General features: G+C 39.0%; 1 protein-coding gene across 5 annotated transcripts in view; it reads right to left on the bottom strand.

Annotated features, from left to right (window-relative positions):
- The window catches only part of CLIP1 (CAP-Gly domain containing linker protein 1), a 61,443-nt gene that overhangs the window by 9,494 nt on the left and 28,138 nt on the right, over window positions 1-23,811 (bottom strand). For 2 of the 5 annotated variants that reach the window (XM_048963641.1, XM_048963640.1), the window contains exons 9-21: window positions 22,870-22,902; window positions 18,681-18,785; window positions 14,797-15,741; window positions 13,324-13,440; window positions 12,326-12,383; window positions 12,009-12,092; window positions 10,496-10,652; window positions 9,669-9,834; window positions 9,359-9,574; window positions 6,096-8,378; window positions 4,815-4,952; window positions 3,436-3,542; window positions 1,026-1,146 (exon numbers count right to left, since the gene is read on the bottom strand). In XM_048963641.1, the coding sequence (XP_048819598.1) occupies window positions 1,026-1,146; window positions 3,436-3,542; window positions 4,815-4,952; window positions 6,096-8,378; window positions 9,359-9,574; window positions 9,669-9,834; window positions 10,496-10,652; window positions 12,009-12,092; window positions 12,326-12,383; window positions 13,324-13,440; window positions 14,797-15,741; window positions 18,681-18,785; window positions 22,870-22,902 (4,530 nt within the window). The remainder of the gene's footprint in view (window positions 1-1,025; window positions 1,147-3,435; window positions 3,543-4,814; window positions 4,953-6,095; window positions 8,379-9,358; window positions 9,575-9,668; window positions 9,835-10,495; window positions 10,653-12,008; window positions 12,093-12,325; window positions 12,384-13,323; window positions 13,441-14,796; window positions 15,742-18,680; window positions 18,786-22,869; window positions 22,903-23,811) is intronic. The other 3 variants (XM_048963642.1, XM_048963643.1, XM_048963644.1) reach the window with 2 other exon arrangements.

The following is a 23,811-nucleotide window of genomic DNA, read 5'->3' as shown; positions in this document are numbered from 1 at the left end:
AGGCTCTTCAGGATGAAGAAGCTCGTGCATTACTCCTAGCAGCAGCCAAAGGGATTTAGAAACTTGCTAGATCTGTAGTTACTCATCCTCAGTATTTCAAAGCAGGTTAGATTCCTTGGGGGAAAAGCCAACCTCTTGGCCTCAGAAGTGTTAGCCTGTGTTACAGGACAGAAGACATCTCTTCCATTGCCTGTGAGAGCAGGCATGCCCGTTTCTGCAGAAGAGCTCTCAGCCAGTACACAAAGCCATGCACCACTCTTGCTTTTAATCTAGATGTTCCTTAGGTGCCTTCATGGTGTTATCATGAGAAATGCTCCGCAAGAAATGAAACCACCATATGTAATGGATGTAAATCTAGTATTTCTCTGGGAGGTACCAGTGTTGTAAGCTGTATAACTAAGCACATGCTTTAAGATTCCAATGTGTCCAAGTGTAATATTAAAAAAAAAAAGTGTTTTTTTCCCATAAACTATAACAAAAAAACAGCAACCTCATATGAATTCTAGTCCTCCAGAACCCAATACCTGACTGCAGCACTGTTCATGTACATGCACAGTATCATGTCTAAGTAAGCATATACATGCACAGTGCTTTTTATAGACTCCAAACAAGTAGTTTTAAATAGTATTCCGAAAGATATTCTAAATATTCTTTCTTTTCATGGGAACAGAGAGCAGGAATAAGGAGAAGCATTAAATAGATTTCGTTAGTACTGCTTAGATGGAGATTTCATAGTTGTATAATAAAACTACTCCTGACAGAAATAGAAAGAGTCTCTTAATACATTTGGCTAAATCATATTGAATCTTATTTCCAAGCCTCCTAAGTATCCTTTGTAGGTTACACAACCTTCTGTTAGCCTGCAGTACGAACCTGGCAGTGCAGGTGGTTTCCAAATTTATTTTAAAACCTCAGAACAACTCATCTTTCAATCACAAGCATGCAGTGCAACGTCACCCAGACATCAGTGGAAACAGCATGTACCACACTTCAGCACACATCAGGAAACGTTCCAGCCACTCTACCTTCTGATGACTTGTGACTTCGTCCCTGCTTCTGCCCAGCTCCTCGGCAAGTTTCACGTTCTCCTCTTGCAAAGCTGCGAGCTGCTGGGACTTCTGAGCAGCTGCCAGCTTCAGCGCTTCGCTGCGAGGACAGAGAGTGCATTGTTACCATAGGAACGAGGGAGGCAAGAAAAAACTGGGGGAGAGAATCAGCTTCACAGCTTGGAAAAATACATGTAGGTCACGTGCGCGGTGGGACTGACAATAAAGGTGACGAGCCGTACCTCGCTGCACACGGATAGGTTTAACCCTGAAAAGAGACAGCAGCACAAAATGATCGCTTCCTTCTCCTTTAAATGCATCAGAGCTCAAGGGAACGCAGGGAAAATTCAGTCTGCTCGTTCTGCACATTTCCAGTGGTTATCGAGCATTGGATTTAGGAATATCCCTCACAGGAGCTGCTGATGAGCTGCACAGCCCAGACATGCTCAGAAATGAACGTGGCTGACTACTCTGCAGTTAAAGCACGAGAACTGCCTTTAAAAACAAAAAAAGCTCACAGTCTCTCAGCACTCCCTGCAGGATCTGCCACCCAGACAACCAAGAATGTGTGAGATTGTGGGGTCAGCTGCTCCGTTCTTGTTATTTTTCAGGTACAAAACCAAACAACAAAACAAAAGCTGAAGTATATCCGCAGGTTTCATTTTGCTATTAATACATATTGTTTCCTTACAGTAAGTTTACTTTTGATTTGTTTTTTCTTGCCTGGGGGACAAGTGACTAATGTAAGTTGTTACAATATTTGAGTATATCTTTAAAAAAATGAAAAGAGTTTGCTTAACTTCAATAAATGGGAACTTCTATGACTGGGTTTTGTTTTCATAAAAAGGAGTCTCAGTGCTCCTATGTGCCAATATTACACAGAGTTAAACCCTGACCGGAATATTAAAAGTATTTGTGTGGATGTGGGAGGCAGGAGAACCCAGGAGTCAGAAACTCACTCAAGTGCTTCAAGACAGAGGAACTCTATGGGCTGTTACTGAGCACAGTTAAACAAAAGGAAGTGTGATTTACCTTTAGAATTTAGCACGTAATATGACTTAAGATTTTCCAACCATTTCTCCAACCCCTCATCTCTAGCAACACCACGAGAGAAGCTAGTTTTCTTCTTGACCAGTTCTCAAGCCTCCTAGATTTGGACTAAGCCAGCTGGCTCTCCTCACCGAATGCTGATTCAAATGAACCTGGTACACATATACCTGCTGACACAGGCGCATACCCATCTGTAACCACGACAGTTTGTTCAAACCAGTCTTCTCTTGAAAAAATTACAGTCTAATATATTCTGTCTCTCCATGAAATCAGACTGCTAGCCCCTTCTGCCCCAGCATTACAGCAGCTGCTCTAGAAATGATTGTTTTGCTTTGGCACTTCCCACGAGCTTGGAGGCAGGCAGAAACTGCAGAATGAAATCCCACCTTTCTTCTGCAGGGTTGCTCTCTATTCAGGCAGGTTTTTAAAAGCAAGTTAAGAATGGTCAGACACAGAGAAACTAAGTGTTCATTCGGCGTGCTGATTTCCTTTGTGTCCTGCCTTGACCTCAGAGCAGTGGTGAGAGCTGTCACAAATGACTTATGGAACTAATAACAATAATTAATCATAGATGCTCTTATCTATCAGTCCAAATTCTACATTCCAGCTCTCAGTGTGCAGGCAGGCAGGAATGCAGATTTGTGATTTCATGCCCAACATCTCAGAGCTGCGGGACCTGCAGCTCCTGGACAGCAGTAACAACATGGCTGGGCTTCACTCACAGCAGCACACTCACAGCTTTGGTACAGCAACACTGCACACACAGATTACTCTGTGCCAGATGCTTTGCAGTTACTTTGTGTACAATGCTACACATTACAGTACATAAGCAATAGTTTCTCAAATGATAAGTGACCAACTCTGGTTATACATATTTCTATACATGGATTTGTATGGTACCAGTTAGAAAATAAGAGCATAGTGCGGCAAGTGGAGTAAACTGGATATCATGAGAAATAGGAACAGAACCCAATTTTCTATGAACAATATCTCTTAAAACTACTTGATGCTCCAAGTATACTTACAAGGAAATACTGCTTGGATTTGATATCAATTAAGCTTTTAAAATAACTTAGTGCCCTCAGGTGGCAGAACTAGATACTTCCTCCACCAAACAAATTATTTCAAAGCTTGGATGAAGGAAGGATTTGTTCATAACATTTAGAAACTCAGGAGCAATATTCTGATTTCAAACTATATGCCTGCCAACCCAGTATCTAATTTTAATTAAATATCTGCTTTATAAATAAGGATACCAGAGAAGTACTGAATTTGTTTTTTTAAGAGATAAATATAACTACAAAGCAATGGTTTAACAAACGTACACTGAAATACTTACAATTCTTTTTTAAGTTCTTCCACTTTCTTGTTCTCCAGGTTCAGGAGCTCTTTTGATTTAGTGAGTTCCTCTTCATTTTTCAAATTGTTTTGTTTAAGCATGTCCAACTTAAAGAGAAAAAAATACCAATTACACAAATGAACTATGCTGTCTTCAGGTGCATCACTTGGAAAAGTATTCAGGAAGACAGAGGCCTGAGCTGAGCTGCTCCTTTTTGTCATTTTTGTTCATTAAATTAATTAGACCATTTGAACTGAGAAGCATTTGTCCAACAGAACAGGTTGAGCCCTTCTGAATTCAAGTCCAGAGCACAAAGAATTCAATCTCCTCTTCAGAGCAGCTTACAGTAATCTGATGTGTGGACCCTGGTATAAAAGGTAAAGCTCCAAAGCACCTCCATTTTAAATGCTATGCATCTCAAAGCTTTTTTGTCTTTTTTTTTTAATAATTCAATACTGCATGTTGAAATCAGCTCTTCCCTTTGATATTCAGTCCTCTAACATAACTGATAGGAAGTTCTCCTTTACCATACCTTAATTTCTGAGAAACAGAAGGCTGAATGTTATGCTTGCAACCGTAAGAAATCAATTCCTTCCAGAGATCTTGTTGCACAGGTCAGATTGCTGCTTATCTATTTACTGAGCTTGCATTTACCAGTGAAATCCCACAGGCTTGTGAACCTTATTTGTTTGCATTCACTGACACATTATATTACATAACAGATAATCTTCAGCCACTCTCATGGCATTACAGACCCTGTGCATGATTTTCTTTTTTTTTTTTTTTTTTTAATCCCAAAAGGAACTCCTGCCATTATTAACGTCATTGCTTTTAATTCTCGAGCCATCAGATCTCCTTGGAAAACACTACTGTTTCTGAACAGCTGTGGCACTTAGGTTAGCCCAGCTGTCCACTGCCCATTATTAGGAGAGCTGCACAAGACGAAATGATGATCAAAAAGAGGCAACAGTGCTCCACATCTGCAGAAAAGCTGCCAGCTGGATGTTAGATGAAGATATTCTGGGGCCTAAGAGTACAGAGGAGATTAGTGAGGGCATTCTCCTTGCCCTCAAACCCTGATGTATGACAGAGTGGCAGGGTGAAGAACAGGCGCTCAGAGGAACGCTGTACTTGTTGGACTGTGAGTTCTTTGGGACAGCTGTGCTCGTGCTTTTGTGCAGCACACTTCACTGCAGTGTGAGGCTGCACCCAGCACAACCTCAGGGAACCAAAGCACCAGTCTGAGCTGTGTTTCATACCAGAAAGCGACCAAAGCCTAGAACACAGATTTCACACACCACATAGACACTGTGAGAAGCGTCCAAATCACTCACAAGCTAGGCAATACTTTTCATATAGAAGCATTTAAATGTGATTACTTCATTCTGCAGCTTCTCGTTTGTCTGTCTCGAGTTCTCCAAAGATGCCAAAGTTTCAATCTTTTCTTGGTGAATGGCATCCTTCTCTTTGGTCACCTTCTCCATGGTCTGTAAAACTTCTTCTGCTCTTTTGTCAGCCTATGTATAAAGGGAGGATGGAAGGAAAGGAAGTATTACCAGCGGGACATCTGAAAGCAAAAGGGGAACCACAATACTTTACGCACAGCTCAACTGTTTGCCAGCTGCTTTCCAATTAAACACGGCCCTCAACAGGAATGTACTTGCATTCTGAAGCTGCACAAAGTATGAAAATCAGTGGTCATGAGTAGATTCACTTCCATGCAGAAATTGATTGGGATCTCATACTTGTGTCACCACTGAGGAAGCGCGTTTCTTCTTTTTAATTACCTGGATTTCTATTTACCGCCGCTGTGATTGCTCTTAGATTTCTGAACACTTTAGAGTAGCAGCTCAGTAGATTCACTGCCAACACACCGCTCCATTTTCAGAAAATGTGGAATTACAAAAAATGCTAAAAATGTGAGAATAAGTTAAAAATTAAATAACAAATAAAGCCAATGATCACATTGTTTTAGTGTTGTTCATTATGCCCTCATAAAATGAAATTATTCGTAAGTGTATTTTAATACCTAGGCAGGCATAATGCATTCCTGTAGGATATCTCAATTCCATTTCGCATTAAAAATGATTTTATGGGCTTCAAGCCAAAGAAAAATTCAAACTACTGTTCAGAATTTGTTGGTGAATACAGAACACTTCTGTGAATAAAAAGAACACCGTAGTTGCCAATATCTAAAAGTCCTACCTTGCAAATATAAATGGTTGTCCTGCATTGTTTTCTTAATCCAATGACATTTACAGCAGCAGGACACTGTTTTGTATTTTTGGAGTAACACAGATTTGTATTTTGTTGCAATTCCTCCTCCAGCTCTTAAGCTGCAAAGTACTTTGACAGAGGAACTGCCTGGTTTTCCTAACAGATTCAGAAAACAAACCTTCCTTTTATTCACAGTTTATGCTGCTTTCTTGCAACATTCAGCAACAACATAGGCTCCCATGTTTAGGAATTATTTAAAAATAAATGTTATAATTGAAATGTCTTTCAGACTCACAACCTGAAAAAAATCCAAGGTAATGAGAACAAAATTCCAGCCTGTTCATACTGAGGTGCTGATTGTGCAATGAAGTGCAGAGAGAAAACCATTGAGTTAGTGCTCAGTATTAGTATAACCATACTTGATTGTTTATGTGTTTCAATACCTCAATTTTTTGCACAAATGTTTGGGCCTGGAGAGTCTCTATTTCTCTTAGTTTCAAAGCCAGATTGCTCATCTCCTCCAGCAGCAGCTCATGTTTTTCCTCAGAGAACAGCAGTCTGCATGAGAAGTCTGCATCAGTTTGCTCTAGAAGTGCCACTACCTTCTCACGCAGTTTGCAATATTTTTTGGACAATTTCTCCTTCTCTTTTATTATTTCTTCATTAATGATGACCAGGCTCTTCCACTCAGCATGCAGACTTTCATTTTCCTGAACTAACTCCATTTTCTCCTTCTCCATCGCCTCATATTTGTGCTGAAGTTCATCCTGCATCACAGAGACACAGCTGTGCATGTCCTCAAGCTCTGCTTTTGATGCGGACAGGGAAGTAAAGTCACTCTTCAGTTGCTCAATTTTGGACGCCAGCTGCTCTGTTTCTGTACAGAGAACCTTTTTTTCTTTCATTACTTCCTCCAGTTTAGTTTCAGATTTTTCTTTTTCCTGAACCAGAAGCTCTTTCTCAGTCAGAAATTCTTTATTTTTCTCTCTCATCACTTCCATCTCCTTCTCTAAGAAACTAATGCTGTTTTGTAGCTCCGAACGTTCCAACAAAAAGGATTCCTTATCCAATATTCTAGCTTTCTTTTCCACGGTTAAGTTTTCTTTCATATTCTCAACCTCATCAGTTAATTTCTGGCATTTCTCTTGTAATTCTGTCCTCTCTCTGCTCAGTGTTTCTGCATCAGAGGAAAAGGTACTGAATGAAGATGACAGGACCTGCTTGGCAAGTGATACAGCAGCCAATTCATTTTCTAATGTTCTTCTGGCATCCTGGGCCTCCTTCAGAAGATCTGAAAGGTCACTTTTACAGGCTATCAGCTCTTGATTTTCTAGCTTCTTCTTCTTTAGTTCCTCCTCGAGGGCTTCAATGGAATCTTTGAGGGTGGCATTCTCTTGGACCAGAACACTCCTGGCTGAGAAATCCAGCTCCTGCTCTCTCTTCATTTCAGAAACTGTGTTTTCAAGAGACTTCTTCTCATCAACAAGCTCAGAGTACTTTCTCTCCAACTCATCCTTCTCTTGCAGAAGAGCTTCATTGTGCTTTTCAAATTGCAGTGACTTAGAAAAAACAGATTCCTTTTCCAAGTTCAAATCATTGATCTTCTCAGTGAAGGCTCTCTCAGCAAGCTCAGCATCTGCTGTGGCCTTCATGAGCTTTTCAGTAACTGCCTTATTTTCATTTAGCAGTTTCTCCCTTTCAGTCAGAAGCCTTTGTTCTGATGCAGAAAGAGCCTCTTGAAGCAAATGAATACGTTCAGAGTTAGATGTCTCTCTTGAGGATTTCATTTCCTCAAGAAAATTAGAGAGATTAGAAAGGGAAGCCTTCAACTCCATATTGTCTTTTGTCATCTTTTCAAGTTTCTCACGTTCAGCCTCTAGTTCCGTTTGCATCTCGTCTCTTCTCACTTTTAATGCCTGTTTTTCACTAACACTATTGGCCAAACTCACACACAGCTCTTCTCGGTTTTTAAGGAGCATCTCCTTCTCAGACTGCAGACTCTGATTTGTCTGCAGCAGACAGTCAATTTGAGTTGTTAAGGCTACATGTGTACTGTTAAGATCCAAGTATTTTTCCTGGGCTGAATCTCTCTCTGCAGTCAGAGTTGACACTTCTTGCAGTAGCTCTCTTTGACTTCTAGCCAGGTCATCGTAAGAACTTTGCAGTTTCTGAATGACATCATCTTTGTCTTTGATGACTGCATCATTCTCTTCCAAAAGCTTCTTCTGATAACGCTCCAGTTCTTCCCGTTCCTTGATATGTTTCTGACATGCCACATCCATAGCATCTTTGTTGGCCTGAAGTTCTTTCAACTGCTGGAGCAAGGTTGACTCTGAAGACCGGAGAGCATCATTTTCTTGAGTTACCTTCAGAAGATCTGCCTGTGCTGTCTCTATTTCAGAGAGCAATTTGCTTTTCTCAGAAATCAGTGCTGCCTTTTCTGTGCTTTCCTGACGACTTTTGGCCTCAGCTTCCTCTTTCTGCTTTAAAATTTGTTTATTTTCTGAATTAAGTTCTTCGTTTTTTGCCCAAAGCTCTTCTCCGTCTTTCTCAACTAACAAAATCTTTGACTCCATCTCTAGGTGCTGTGATAACAGTGACTCCTTCTCTAATTTTAGAGTATTCCTCTCCTGTGCCAGAGTCTCTTTTTCTGATATTAAATCCCTCATCTTGTCTGACATTAGTTCAATCTCTTTCCTGGCTGATGCTAACACAGAGCTCAAGGACTAAAGAAATAAAGTGAGGGAGAAGGGAAAACAAAAATGAAGTCAAGCAGACAAACGAGAAATGTGGATTAAGGGCAAACAGTGCTACTGTGATTTAAGTTTTTTAAAAAACTGTGTATATTCTGGCACAGAGCCCTTCTGCAAACTAAACTGTTGACAACACCAATGATATTTCATTGAAAAACATCCACAAGGAAATACTGTGGTGGTTTCATTAAAATGTCATAGTTTGAAGGCTACTCCATATAAAACCTCATCACGTTTTTTAAACTGCTCTGAATGACTTTTCTGAATGAAAACTGCTCAGAAAGAAGAGCTACAGAATGGTTTCATCAGAATCTAAGTTAAAATGCGCGTTACATACTGCCTTCAATTCCCAAAGAAACCTTCTGTAATTAGTTCTCCTCAAGATTCTGCCCAAGAAATACTGCCAAAACACCATGTAAGTGATGTACCTAAAAGTTGACTTATTTGCCAATTAATATACTGAACATTTTGCTGAAGCACAAAATATTATAGCCACTAATGTGGGATGAAAGCAAGCAGGAATGTCAAAGAAACAGGAGACAAAATGTAAATCATTCAAGTCAAGATTCATATCAAATAGCTGTACATACTACAGAGCAAAGCTTCAAGTGTGTAACACCTTTCAATGAAGTACTTCAAAACATATTTAAAATTCATGCACTTGTAACACTGAGAATAATATTTGGCTCTAACTTACTGTCAAGTCAATCAAGTATCTATGAACATAAAATGGCAATGTCAAAGAATTACACTGCATCTAGAGGCAATAACCAGCTGGTTGCGTGTGCTTCATTTCCCTAATCAACATTAACCAACCCTGGACAAACTCAAACACTGTAAATAAACTACTATGAAATGGTGAAGCCAGGAAAAAAAAAACAACAAATCAATGAGTCACTGAAATACGAAGATTTGAACTTGAAATTACTTGCAAAGTAAGAAAGTATACATACTTTAGCCTGTTCTGCTTGCTTTTTCAGCTCCTCAGCCTGTGTTTCCAACTCATCATTTTTCTTTTGTGCAGTTTTCAGTGCCTCTTCTGCATCCAACAAGTTCTGCTTAAACCCTTTGATATCTGCATCGTGCTTGGTGATCATCTCAGAAGTTTCTTTCTCATACTTTGCCTGAAGATCCTTATACTGATTTTCACTGGTCTCCATTTGCTTTTTCTAATAGAAAATAAAACAGTTGGAACACAGATGCAGAGGTACATCACAGTAACTACTCTCAATATAGTTAGCTAGTGCTTTATAAACATCTTACTATGTCCATTAGTTGATCCTGCAATTTTTTCAGCTCTTCTTGATGAGTCTTGAGAGTTTCTTGCTGACTCTGCTCAGCTTTCTGTGCTGTCTGTTCCACATTTTTCTGAAGCTGAACAGCCTTTTCATTTGCTTTTGTAAGCTCAAATTGTATTTGCTCCAACTGCCTAAAAAGACCAAATAAAAGAACATTACTTTTAGCTGACAGCATGACAAACTCTGAGGTGAAAGACTCTGAATTATGTTGAAGTCCTATATTCTGTCCAAACGTTTAGAAAGAGATTTTATTATTTAACATAATTGGAACATAATTTAATTCTGCTAAATTAAATGTACACATGCAGGAACGAGCATTAGCTTGCACGCACAGCAACATTTCTGCCACTTAACTGGAGCCCTGCCTGGGTTTCTGTAAAAATAGATTGTGCATACGATAGTTTTTATTTGAAAGAAACGACATTTTCTCTTGCTGGTTAAAAAAGAAACGGAAGGATCTCTTCTGTATTGAAATAAAACAAGTTTTTGGGGTAACTAAATAGTTATGAAGCACAATCATGAGACAATGTACCCCTAAAATGTTTGTTTATTCTGGACTGTTAAAAGTGTATGTCACATAGAATTGCAGAAACTAAAAAGCACCAAGACTCTCTTCAAGTAAATGTGAGGAGACTATTTTGATGAATTAAGTCTGATAGACTAAATTCACTTGTCACATCAATGTGAGACCCAATGTGACTATCTTGCTCAGCTATCTGCAAAGAGAAAATGAGAAGCAGGGAATGCAGGAGTAAAGAATTAGTGAGAAAATATCTTGGAATAATGGAATACCTTTCTTTTAACCGTAGCTCATCATTCATTTTCATAAGCTGGGCAGAGCTGTCTCCTGATGACTTCATGATCTCTGCAATATCATTTTCTAGTTTGGCTTTAGCTTCAGTCAGTTGCTGTTCTCTCTCTTCTCTCTCCTTCAGTTTAGTCTCCATCACTGAGCAAGACAAAGGTTAGTAGTCTAGTAAGCTTAAGAGAAAGGGTATGCACAGATTAGCTAGAAGACCATAAAAAACTAGAAACAAAATTATATTGATACTACAGACCATCTGAATTATCCTCCTGAAACTAAAAATTATACCTGGTTTGAACTTCACACTTTTAGCTGTAGCAGAAGATTAAGAACACTTTAGCAATAGTGGTAAAGCAACTAGCTAAAAGATCTTTGTTTCAGAAGTGATTCACTTAGTTCAGGACACAAGAAGTTGTGCTACAGGTATCAGATAGAAATGAAGCAATATAACAATAGAGACATCACACCTCACCAACAGCACAGCAGGAAGAACAATGCAAGCATCATGAAGTTACAGTAAAAAAGTCATGGAATCACAGAATGGTTTGGGTTGGAAGGGACCTTACAGATTATCAAGGTTCCAACCCCAATGCCATGAGCAGGACTCCAGCCACCAAAGCTTGCTGCCCACAGCCCCATCCATCCTAGTCTGAGCACCTCCTGGGATGGGGCACCATAACTTCTCTGGACAACCTGTTCCAGTGCCTCCCCACCCTCACAGTGAAGAAATTTTTTCCTAATGTCTAATCTAAACCTATTGTCTTTTAGTTTAAAGCTGTTACCTCTTGTCCTATCACTATACTCTCTAAAAAATTGCTCCCCAACTTTCCTATAGGCCCCCTGTGCGTACTGGAAAGCTGCTATAAGGTTTTCTGAAGCCTCCTCTCTCTTCAGAGCAGAGCTGCTCCTCTGGATGATTTGGATCATCCATGTAGCCCTCCCCCACTCCCACCTGTCCACATCTCTCTTGTGCTGGAGGCCCAGCACAGTGAATTGGTACAGGGAGGTACTGTCCTTGCTTACAGGGCATACAGTCATTAATTTCTTTCTAGACCAGTTTTGAATTAAGATATACAACTAGAAGGACAGAGCAAGCCTCCACCTGTGAGAGGCAGGAAGAAGCAGACGATCAGACTAACATGCAGTCTTTATGACGTCCTTAAAAAGGGGAATACTAATTATGCTTCTGTTTGGTCACCAAGTCTTTGCTGGGTACCTAACCATTATCCCATGATTTTGTAGCAATGTTAAAGCAAGAATTTAACTACTGATTTGGAACACACTCAGCTGGGAAATGTTTTGCCTTACTGCACTATTTCCTTAATACAATGGTCATCTTGCTGTGTCATTATATGCAATGCCACAGAAGGTTCCTTTTGATGGTGTATGCATTTGTGAAAGCACTGCATACTATGCAAGATATGGGAAGCTGAGCAGGAGGCATAAGAAAGCACAAAGCTGATGCATATTTCAAAATATTCCATTTCATTTCTTCCTTACCAGTCAAATTAGACTTCAGCTGTTCCAGTTCTGAAGACATGAGTGCAAACTGTTCTTCTTTTTGGTTTAGTTTTTCTATTGTTTCTAAGCAAGTAAAATTTTAAAGACAAAGTTAGTAACTACTTCGATGCAAATAATTCCACCTATTTGCAAGATATGCTGCTCTCAAGAGGACAGACTGCAAGTGACCCTGTCTTTTCCCTAGCTTCTAAAACCGCTGTGTTGCCAAGTTTAAATTTGAAAGAACATGAAGACTTTATTTTGCAGTACAGTTTTCTACAGCTTTTTAGTTGTCACTTATTTCACAGCAGACATACCTTGCATCGCGCGATGAGCATTTTCTGCTCCATCAGCTGCACTAGTAAATTTTTCTTTCTGAAAAATGGACAAAAACTTGAGGTAAGATTTGATGTTAATAGTATAATTCAGCCACTGAATTTATATTGGGTATTCTACATGTAGAAAACAAACCATATCTATTTATGATAGGAGTGAAAACTGAAGTTTTTGAATTACAGCTTAGCACTGATCTATTCAGCAACATAATGCAAGGCTGATCTCTTGCCTCGGTTGCAAGTCCCTAAGCTTTAGAATAAGCTCTCCATAGCAAAAGAACTGCAGACACAGCCCAGTGTAGGAAACATGAGTTCTGGGCTTCTCAGTGTAAGAAGCTACCCACGTTATTCAAACACAGTGGACATCTGCAATGCTGTGATCAATCTCATACCAGTGTTTTCCAGCTCTACCAGCAGGAAGAGATGCTAGTGGAAAACAAGGGAAGATGCTGAGAAGACATTAAGTGAGACACTGACACTAATGTCAACTATGGCCAAGGAAAGATTTTATGACAATGACAGTGAAACTAAAGGAGCATGGCTTCTGCTGCTAACCATGGTGTTCAGGAGAATTGCACCCACCCACAGAATGCTTACAAATGGAATCAGGTGAAAAATGTCTTCAGAAAACATTTGCAAGATGTTCCTATAGTGAGTATTAATTTATATAACAGGTCACACATCCCTTAATTAATAGTCTAAATTTAAGCTGCATGACACCTTTCGTGTGGCTTAATATTTTACCTGTGATTTCTTAACAGATAATTTCTATTTAGACAAAACAGCTGATAAACACAAGTCAAGTGAGATCTTCCTTTCATTTTGAGATGGATCCTATTTGTCATGAATCAATGCCTTTTTTCTGTAAGTAAAATAGCTTTGTAGACTTTCCTCTCTCAGAACTGATCCTCAGAATTTAATTACGCTCTCAGCACAACCAAAATCCAAAGGAAAAGCCAAAATTTTGGAGTACTACTCACCAAAAGTTGAAGTTCCTTTTCCAAAGAATCTTTAACTTGATTTACTGCACTCAAGTTTTTCTCAAGGTCAAGAAGCTTTTGCTCTTTGCCCTGCAGTTCTTTGGCCAGATTACTAGCCTAACAAAGATGGTTAAATGGAGTGAAATGAAATTACAAACATGAATGATAAAAAATAGAGAAATTAAAAGTTGACTTTGAAGAAAATAACTATAATATTAAAATCATTGTAAGATGAACAAAATGAAAATTAAAAAAAAAAAAAAAAAAAAAAAAAAAAGAAGAAAAAAATGTAATGTGTTAACTGAGTGAAGCTCATTTCCACTGATGACTACACCACAGTACTGATTGGATCTTGGAACATGATTGAAATAATTGAAATGTAGTTATCTTAGAATTAGAGCACCTGATGGTAGACATTCTGGAGCACACTGAAACATTTCCAAACAGTTACAGAATCACTTAAATTGGTCGTTTTGGTTCTTTACTGTTTTAATTTTTTTAACATGTAGCACTGTATGTTTCCACTGGCTATTCACACCAATACACACAGGGATGCCATTTTCCAAAAGATTCTGTACCTCACCCAGGATAGTGCAGAAATTCAGTGTGAGCTAAAAATGTGGTGCCAATAGTCCACAAAAGTCAAGTATCTTGGAACCATCTGTGAAGGGTTTAGGAGAGCTCCTTCAGCTACCTTCCCACTGCTCTTATAATTGGAGTTCTTGCTTGTCAGGTTATGCCTTGACAGGGGGTTTGCCCAAAGCCCCAGAATGAAATTAAATCTTAGCACTTTTATTTCTAGCTGCAGTGGCAGAACAACTTTCTGTACTGAATACCATACTGACAGCCTTAAAGAGACATCCAAAACACCAATAAAAAGTCTTGGTAAGATACATCAAGCTGCAGTCTGTGCTTCAAAAATGCAATGAGAAGGTCCTGACAACACTGCTGCATACCTTTATCTTAAAGAAAAATTCCTCCAGGATCTTTGTTTCGCTTTTAATAGCACTCTGCCTCTTCCATCATCATCTCTGATGACAGCACAGGTAGTAAAGATACTGCTGGCACAAACTGAGAACAGAGAATCTCTCTACAACTCAGTGCAATCATCAGAGGAGAAATCCCACTGAACCCCACATCACTACGCCAATAGTTCTAGCACCAACAGTGAAAAACTCGTATATTAAGGTGGAGGGCTCTTCTCCCAAATAAGCCAAAAAACTAACCTTCCATAACACAAAGCTTTCCACAGAGGCATGTTTTCCTTTTGCTGAGTGGTGCAGACCAAGCAATAGAACCTGTTCTGACCCAATTAACACTTTCTCTAAACCTCCTCAGATGGTACAAAGACACACTGCTAATAACAAGTTTTTGGCTTTTTTTTCTGTGATGAGTTTGCTACAGCAGTTTAGAGCAGTAAAAATGTAAAAACAAAAACAAAGTAAAAATAAAAGGATGGATGTTGATACAAACCTTGCTACTTCCATCAACCTTTTCAGTCTCTAAATTCTGTATCTGTTTCTCAGCTGCCTCAAGCTGCTCGCTAAGTTTCTGGATTTCCAATTTACCTTCAGAATTGGCTTTCTGAAGTGCAGCAAGGTCCAAAAGCTTTTCTTCAGAAGCTTTGATCTGTTGTGTAAGACTACCAATAAGTTTGGTTTGTTCATTGCACTTGGCTTGCAGTACATCTAGCTCCTTTACCTTTATTTCAGCTTCCTGTAATTTGTTTAAAGTGTCTTCCATTTCTACTAGATGCTGATCTTCCACACTTTCCAGTTTGGTCTTCAGGTTTTCCAGGGTTTGCTCTTTCTCCTCTGTGACCGCCAGCAATTTTGCCTTCAGTGCTTCAATCTCCTTCAAATGATGAGATTTTTCATTTTCCTGCTTCAGTTTTAAATTCGACATTTCATTCTCATAGTCTAATTTAACCTTCTCCATCTGCGTTTTTAACTCTGCAAATTCTGCTGTCTGAGCCCCTGCACCTTTGCTGAAAGAAGCTTTCAGTTCTTCCATTGCTTGCTGATGGGAAGCAATTGCAGATTCCAGCTTCGATTTCCACAGCTCTATTACATCTGAATTCTCTTTGTTGGCATGATCAAGCTTAGTTTTCAATGATTCATTTTCTTTTCCCATTCTCTCATTTGAAGCTGTAAGTGTTTTGATCTCTTTCCGCAGCGCTTCTTCACTGCTTTCAAACTTCTCTTTCAGAGAGCTCATCTCGCGCTGATGCTCTTTGTCAGCTGCTGCCATTTTTTCTTGCAAAGCACTTATTTCTTGTAACAATGAAAGAGAAGTATCCACATCATCAATGTGTTTACTAGACTCTAATCTCCCTCGAAGCTCAGCTACTTCCTTCACCCGCAATGCTAGATCTCTTTCTAGTTCCATGATGCGAGATTTTTCTGATACTGTAGCCACCTATGATTAACAGCATTTTAAGAAAAGAAGAAAGAATTATAAAAGTCATAAGTTTAATACATGGAGACACTTAGACCACAGTGAAAAGAAATCACCAAGCGTTGCAAAACAACATCATGAGCCTCCTCTTACCAGCGATTTAGATTATGATGCCTCTGAGCTTCACTACTACCTCCTATTTCTATGGAAATGCTAAAGAAAGCTTAAGAAAATACTGTTTAAATACGGAAGGCTGTGAAACAAGACCAACTGTTAATTCATTTATGCACAAATGATCACTGAAGGAAAGAAAATGTACAGATGCCCACGTCTTTCTATTACGTGCGTATTATGTTCTCCCTAAAGATGCAGTTTATTTAAACTCATTTTTCTGAAGTTATTGGCAAATAATAACTTGCTAAAGAAAAGCCTGCAAAGTTGCTTCTGTACATTATCAACACTCAACAAAATGTTTCTTAGAACCATTGTAAAGCAGATGGAAAAAAGATGGGAGAAGCCCCAGTTCTCTAACTGCTGTAATAACTGCTTCCAAATTCATAACTCAAGTACGAGACTGTCAGAAAAACATACAACTGCCTTTTTGGCATATGGATCCTCTGAAACTTCTTCCATATTCACTCCAATGTTCTCCTGAAAAACCTTCCTCACTTCATCTGAGCTTCTCAACAAATATTACAGACATTTCTGGTATGAAAATCACACAAAACCAGAACAATGACATCTAATTAGAAAATCAATGCTTCAGCCTTCTTATTATCCAACAGCCTGAAAAAGACACCACTGTCTGCAACTGCTCCTTAACAATACTTATTGTAGGTGACGTTCTTGGACATTTCTAATATTCATCCCTACCTTAACTTCAAGAAGAGCTGTGTGTGTGCATGAATATATATGTATGCTTTCAAGAAGGCAATCAATTATACGTAATATGACACATACTCAGCTTTCTATCCCTATCTATCCAGAAGAGTTAATACTCTTCATCTCCCTGATTAAACAACGTGGTTGGAAGGGACAAAGAAATGTAGGAAGTATTATCTGAAGTGAGCAGTGGATAAACCACTACAAAAAGCAATGAGATTATTAAAAATGTGCAGATATTTATAAAGACAAATAAATGAATTTTGAGCATGATACAAAAACTGTCAAGCGCTCAGCAGCCTATTCTGCAGTGGGCAGAACAGGAGAAAAATACATGTGACTTTTTCATCCTCTTTACTGATGAAACAATTTATAAAAGGGGAATAGGTAAAAAAATAAATATATATATCCTGCAGATCCTGCAGGAAAAAATGATTCACAGTAGAGAACTGTAGCATTTCTTTCCAGTTGACATTGCTTCATGAGTTTTACAGATTTGTGATGACTTTTTGGGTTTTTTCAGAGCGAGATAACAATATTTGCTTTTTTACTTCTAACACAAGAAAAGATGTATCATCTAGAGGAAGTTCACACCTTGTCCTGCAGGGAACTCATCACTCTGAGAAAAAGGCAGAATTAAATTCACTGCTTCATTACATCAAGCGACTGTGAAAGATTCACACTGTAAGACATAAAAGAACTGGCACTCCTGGTTTATTTCCATTTCATTGCTCTAAACTGAAAATGTATCTGATTGCTCATCTCTAGAAGCAGATTTACAGGTTTTCTGTAATAAAAACCCCTAATAATAGAGCCTGAATGGTGCACTGTTATCTGTTACTCATTATAAAGATGCCACATTCCAGAAACAATCAACTGCAGCATCTTACTGGATGTGTACTTATCTGTAACGAATTTAGGACAAAGGGCACTTATCAACAGTGGCTTATCATTGGGCATGACCAAGATCGCCGAGGTGCTGCTTCAGAGCTGGCCAGAACCACAGCAACTGATCACAAAGTACAGGGGGTTTCGCTGGGTTCCTTCCCCCAGGGAACCCCGAGGTACCGGGGCAGATCGCTTCTCAGCCTTCTGGTGAAGAGCAAGTGTAGAACTGCACTATTCACAATTATTCAGGGTTGATTTTGATCAGAGCATTAGTTGGAATCGTGGACATTTCAGATTTCCTGTATTTGAGATTTTATGAATTATTCATCAAATATTAAATTGAAAAGTAAAAAAAAAAAAGAAATACACCAAAACCTGTCGTAACTTTCCAGGTGCAAGGACACCCAGATGTAACTCTATGAAGCCCAGCTTTTCATTCTTCTTGGATCTTTACTTTTAAATAAGCACAGGTACACAATAAAATGTTATAGCACAATAGACTTTGCTAACAGACACATGTTGAATTGCTGAAGTCAACTCCATCAGCCCTCTGAGCCTTGCTCCAAATACAACGAACACAGTTAGCACCTTCCTAGAGAGAAAAGCCTCTGTTCTCTCAGAAACATGCTGAAAATCCCAGGAATCAACATCTGCTGCACATCTGTCCTGGGCCCAATGCTGAGTAATATTTTGACAGCAGCATTGCTACTAATGCTACTGAGGTACTCAGGAAAATATTGTGTCATTGGTAGAAAAAAAAGAATTAAGAAGTCCTTGACATAGCAAAGCAAGCAGCACAACCACCATTTCTGAGATAAAAGCACTGGCACAGTGGAATTACTTCTCTTGGATATAACGAACTTTGCTACTTCTAAAAATGAACCACTGAGCATTCCTTTCTGTCTGCTCACAGTCCCATGTGCCACTTCTGACACGGATTCAAGTACTGATTTTGCACTTTGACGTCATCTTACCTGGATTCTCCTGAAGAAATGAGCACACGTACACAGCTACACACACACAGTACCGACACTCAAAAGCAATGCTCATTTTTACAAGTGCTGCAGCTACAGGAGGTTCGTGGCAGGTGCAAGATCTCTTTCAGCATGTGTTACACCCGGCAGACTGCGTCACCAGAAATCTTCCACAATACAAATCAGTCTTGTTATTGAAATAGTGAAAACCATTACCCTAGTGTCTTCTAACTCCCTCTGGAGTTTGTCAGCTTTGGTCTTTTCAAAGAGCAGGCTCTGTTCAAGCTCCTTAATGCGGGCATGCTCCAGTTTGGTCTGCGTCTGTTAGTAAAAAGGGAAAGGAAGAGAACACAACGGTGCCACCATCACATGCCAGCACACAAGGAGGGAGCCACATGCAGGCCGTGCTGCCAGAATCTTCTATCAATGATGAGCAGAGAAGATGCAGTGGATAAAATGAACAGGGAAATACTATGGATGAGAAAGATGGGCTGAAAGTGTAAATGGACGGATGTGTAAAAAAATTTTTTAAAAATCACAAAGAAATATGGACAAAAGTTTCATGCAGCCAAGTAGAAGTTATTTATCAGTACATGAAGTTTTCAGCACAAATTAGAGTAGTTATGAAAAAGTACATAAAATATAAATATATACCTACACCTGTTCTAAGAGGATGATGCATCCCTTTCCCTGTCATTTCACTAACTTCTTTCTTGAATGCACTGGTTGTATTATTCACATGATGTATTATGAACCAGGGGATGAAAATTCACCACTAAAGCTCACGTGACAAATCAAACTTTTTTTTTTTTTTTTTAATGTGATATTAATTAGCTGCATCTCAAGTCTCAGTCATAGAAATGCTTTTGGTGAAGATCTGCGAATATTACAGTTCATTTGTCACCAGAGTATGAATTGTATGAACAGAAAGAGCCTGGTTGTCTGAATGGTAACTGCAGAACCTTCCTAATTTATCCCTCTCCTCCTCCAGAAAGTAAGCAAGCAACAAGATTCTCCAAAACCAGGGGACAAAGGGAAATAGTCTGGTTGCGCTGTAATTGTTGAGGACTGCATAATGAAACAAGATGTGGAACTGGAAAGATTGAAAAAAACAAACAGAACAACAGAAAACCCCAACTTTGCCCTTCTTTGAAGATCCTCAAGGAAAGCGGGAAGTACATGAAGCTAACTAAGCTGTCACCTCCTGCCTTCTGTTTACAAAGGGGTAGAACGTTTTTGGCAAGCACACAGAAAACGGAGTACTTGGGCTCCAAGAAACTCCAAGAAGTGTGCATGGGAACTTGAAATTGGAGAGGTGCGGTGAAGTCCAGCAGTCAGTTCAAACCTGACCTCCTTACTGACGTGATGAAAGGAAAGAAAAGTAATACGGAGTTAAGAACCTCAGTGCTGTGCCACTCCTGAAATGCAGAGAGCTGATTTGTTTGCAAGTGTGAAACAATCCAAATTAAAAGGACTATGAAAGTGCACCGTTCCCTGTGTCTTTTCAAGAAAAAAGGGCAGTTTCTCAGAGCTCGCCCACACAGGACTAAGGTGGAGCTCCAGAAATGAATGCAGTTCTGTCTGGGTATGCTAAGATGTGCTTTGCTGCTCAAGAAATTGCATCCACCAGACTCGATGAAAGTTCTCCATCACAGTGTAGCTGCAGCAGTGACTTTACTACAGAACAAAATCAGACAGTATCCCCCACACCTTATGACTGCCTTTAAGAGAGGAGAGGTCCTGCAGCCCGGTGAGATAACTGAAGAGTGGATTGAAAGAAACCCAAAGGAAGAGTGTGCATAACTCCAAAGCCACACTGCTGCCAAACCCACAGCGGTGCACACAGCTGGCAGGACACTGCTGCTTCTCTCGTCTTCGTAAGATGGTATTTAAAGGTCCCTACAGAACTGTGTTCTTTATAGAGGGACAAGATGATTTGCACTGCCTCCAAACCAGCCACAGCAGTTACAGATTGTGTGTGGTCTCTGCAAAGAAAGACAGACAGGGATGACACTTGCTTTGCTTCAGGCCTGTTCTCCTTCAATCACAGTATTCCTTCAGACAGCATCATTTATTATCGTCTTCTCCCAAAGCATGCTGACATCTGGTGGTTTCAAATGTCCTTTTAAACGTTTTTCCTGCTGAATGGAGTTGGCTGGTTTACTGTGAAGTTAGTTACAAGGCCTGAAATACTAAAATCCATCAATATTAAACTTACTTCTTAGATTTGTGCTGTTTGATATTCCATAGCAGATTAATTTCTCCATCAGTGGAAGATATTCAGTGCAGATGAAAGAAAAAACCATGAGAACATGGCTTATCAGTTTTGCCTCCCATTGGCTTTGGAAACAAAAACATTCTAAGGTAAATAGCAGTTTTTGAAATGGCTGTAATCAGTCCTCTCTCTGAGACTGACTGGCATTACTTCTAAGTCTGAAAACTAAGCTATTTTTAAAAATTGAGTACTCATCTCTTTCCTTCTCTAATTCCCAAAAGGGATTCATTAGAAAACAAGCCTCAAACCTGACAGTTGCAGAATTCTCCTTTCATCATTGCAGGATACGTTATCTGAAGATTTTCTATACTATGTAAAAACCAGGACACTTCCATCATTAATTTTACAGACATCACGTTAGTACTGCAAAGATCTGATACACCACCACTGATTACCAGCTTTTTAAATGCCATCTCCAATATCTCTCAAAGAAGAAATTAAAATACTACCACGATGAAAATAAAAGCTCAAAGAAAAACTCAGCAAAACAAAACTGCTCCAGAGATCTTTGCTGGACACTTTCTCCCCATTTAGTAGATGGAAGATTATTCTTTCAACAAATGTGATTTCTGAGGGACAGCCTCCAGTTTCCCTGAGGCAACAATCACTGCAAAATTTTTAATCAAAGTACTGATCATCTGAAGAGCAACGTCTGAAGAATTATGGTCCTCTGTGAGGAAACTGAGTGCACAACAAACTGACAAGAGCAGAGTACTACAAAAAGAAGAACTGGATTGCATACCTTAAATTGAATAGAAAATTAAAACAGAAAAAGAAAAGCAATAAATGAAGCATCTTCCCTTTCTCCAAAGTTCTGCAGTTAGATTAAGAGAGAGAGAGAAATGGGACAAGCCTTACTCTGGCTTGAACCCTAAAGAATTCTACTCAAACCAAATGTCAGAAAGCAGTCATCAGCTATTTTCAGCATTTGTGTATTCTAGCTACTTTCACATCAAAATAAACCTTTGGTTACGTTCTCCATCAAAAAGTCAAATTGTGAAATTGTGCTGAAGCCATAAATGCTGATAATCAATTCTAGGGTAGGGGCAAGAAGACCTTCAGTCCCTTCGTGCTGGGATAACAATCACAGAACATGACTGAGATTATGAAGCATTAGCCTGGAAACAAAGTGATCAGCCATCCTCTCCTTCAGAGAGTGAAGATGTCCATTTTAATGGAAAAAATTAGAATAGGGAAATCAGGAGTAAAGATAGGATTAAACAAGGAGTGCACAAAATGAGAAAAAGGAAGGGCACATGCAGATTTACTTCTAACACACCGTGAGCCTGATTGGAAGAATAGAGGAGACCCGGATCGCTGAAGTAGCTTCGCAAAAGGAACACCTAAGAATGCACAGCAGGAAACCAGTTTTAGTCTTGAGAACTTCCTATCTTGGCTGGGGATGCAGCAAAGGAGGCGGCCTGTGATAGTTCTTCCTAAATCCAATCAGAGAAGGCATTTAAATTCCACTATTCTGAGCTACGGAAGGAAGAGGGCTGCTTTAATGTCTTGTAAAGTAATTCCTGTTATCTAGTTGCATACATTTGTCTTGCATAATTCACAGGGAAGGTACATGAAGATACATTAAAATAGACAGCTTTGTACACTAATTTTTAAGATGTTTTTAATTATCACTCCCCTGAGCATTTTATGCCAAAAAAGCAAGAAGAAAAAAGAAACATTTAAGGGGAGCTGGGGAACATCCTGTTTTTTTCTTCCTCAAAAAGAAGAACTGGATCATTGCTTACTGTTGAACAGCAGTAGGAGCTTGTAGGAAAACAAGCAGGATTTTGTGAAGCAGCTAAAATCCTACATTTAAATGGAAGACGTTTCAAGATCCCAGGCAGCCTTTTTCCACAAGCTCCTATACTCTCCAATCAGCTGCAAAGGTTTTGACCCCAGAGAACTCTGACTTCATTTGCCCTCTCTCCAGTCAGTGGGGATTACAACGTTTAGTCATTACACACATTCTTTTTGATCAATGTTGTAATTGCTCTGAAAGCAACATGCACACAAATACTAGAGTCAATGTTTCAATAACAGATTATGCAGTTAGTGAATAAGTATAAGCATTTTCTGCACACAATCTGTTAACATGGGATGTCTCTGCACATTTAAGTGCCTTCTTACATTTTCTGGATCTTCCGAAATCTGCCTCTTTCGCTATTAGCAAAATTAAAACACAAATAAACAAAAAATATTTCACCTGCAGACTTAGCACTTGATCATTCCAACATAAACAACAGGATACACTTCATTATCTTGAATTCAGCTTAAATTCTTGAAGCTATGCTGCTTGACAAACCAGTCTTTACAATGGTTTGCCATGACCAACAAAAAATAAAAAACTGAAAGTTTCCATGGACTAAACAATAAAAGGAGCATTCTATGGAGAGTCTAGATAGGTATCTTAAAATGAATGGAAGACTAAAATAAAAGAAATGTTATATGAAATGAATCATCTCCATAAGGCTAGCACTTTAATCATAAATGGTTCACAGGGATATGTGTCAATTAATTTGGTTATTTCTAGTATTTTTCTGATTTAAACAACAGTAGAGTAGAACTAAAATATCTTGCTTTTTAATTTGACATTTGGAGTTAAAATTGGCAGTGTTCAAATAATTGACAGTAATGCTTCATCAGATGTTTCCTAATCTGATTGCATAATTACAAACCATTATTTATGCACACCTAAATGGCTGTTTAGATTGCGTACACAATGGATCTCCAGAGAGAACATTCTTCTGTTAATAAATCTTACCTAAGGAAAGTACATGAATAATTCAAAAAACCTAGGCCAAGTCAAATGGGCTGCCTTGCCTTCAATACTCATTTTCAAACATATAAATACCTAATTGTCAGTTTCATAATTTTAAGATTATATCTTTTTGGTGCTTACTTTTAAGCCATCGAAGAAACATCAGTAAGGTATAATATATCATAATAAAAATATTTTTTAAATTGAGTTTTCTGTGAATTGAATTATTCTAAACAAATATGGCCATTCCATAGTAAAACCCTTCCTATAACTGAATTATGGGCGTGACTGTGCAGTTTCAGGACTGTTAG

This window comes from Lagopus muta, chromosome 17 (assembly GCF_023343835.1).
Source record: "Lagopus muta isolate bLagMut1 chromosome 17, bLagMut1 primary, whole genome shotgun sequence".
NCBI lineage: Eukaryota > Metazoa > Chordata > Aves > Galliformes > Phasianidae > Lagopus > Lagopus muta.
Note: the sequence above shows the minus strand (reverse complement) of the source record. Positions and strands in the feature narration are given on the sequence as shown.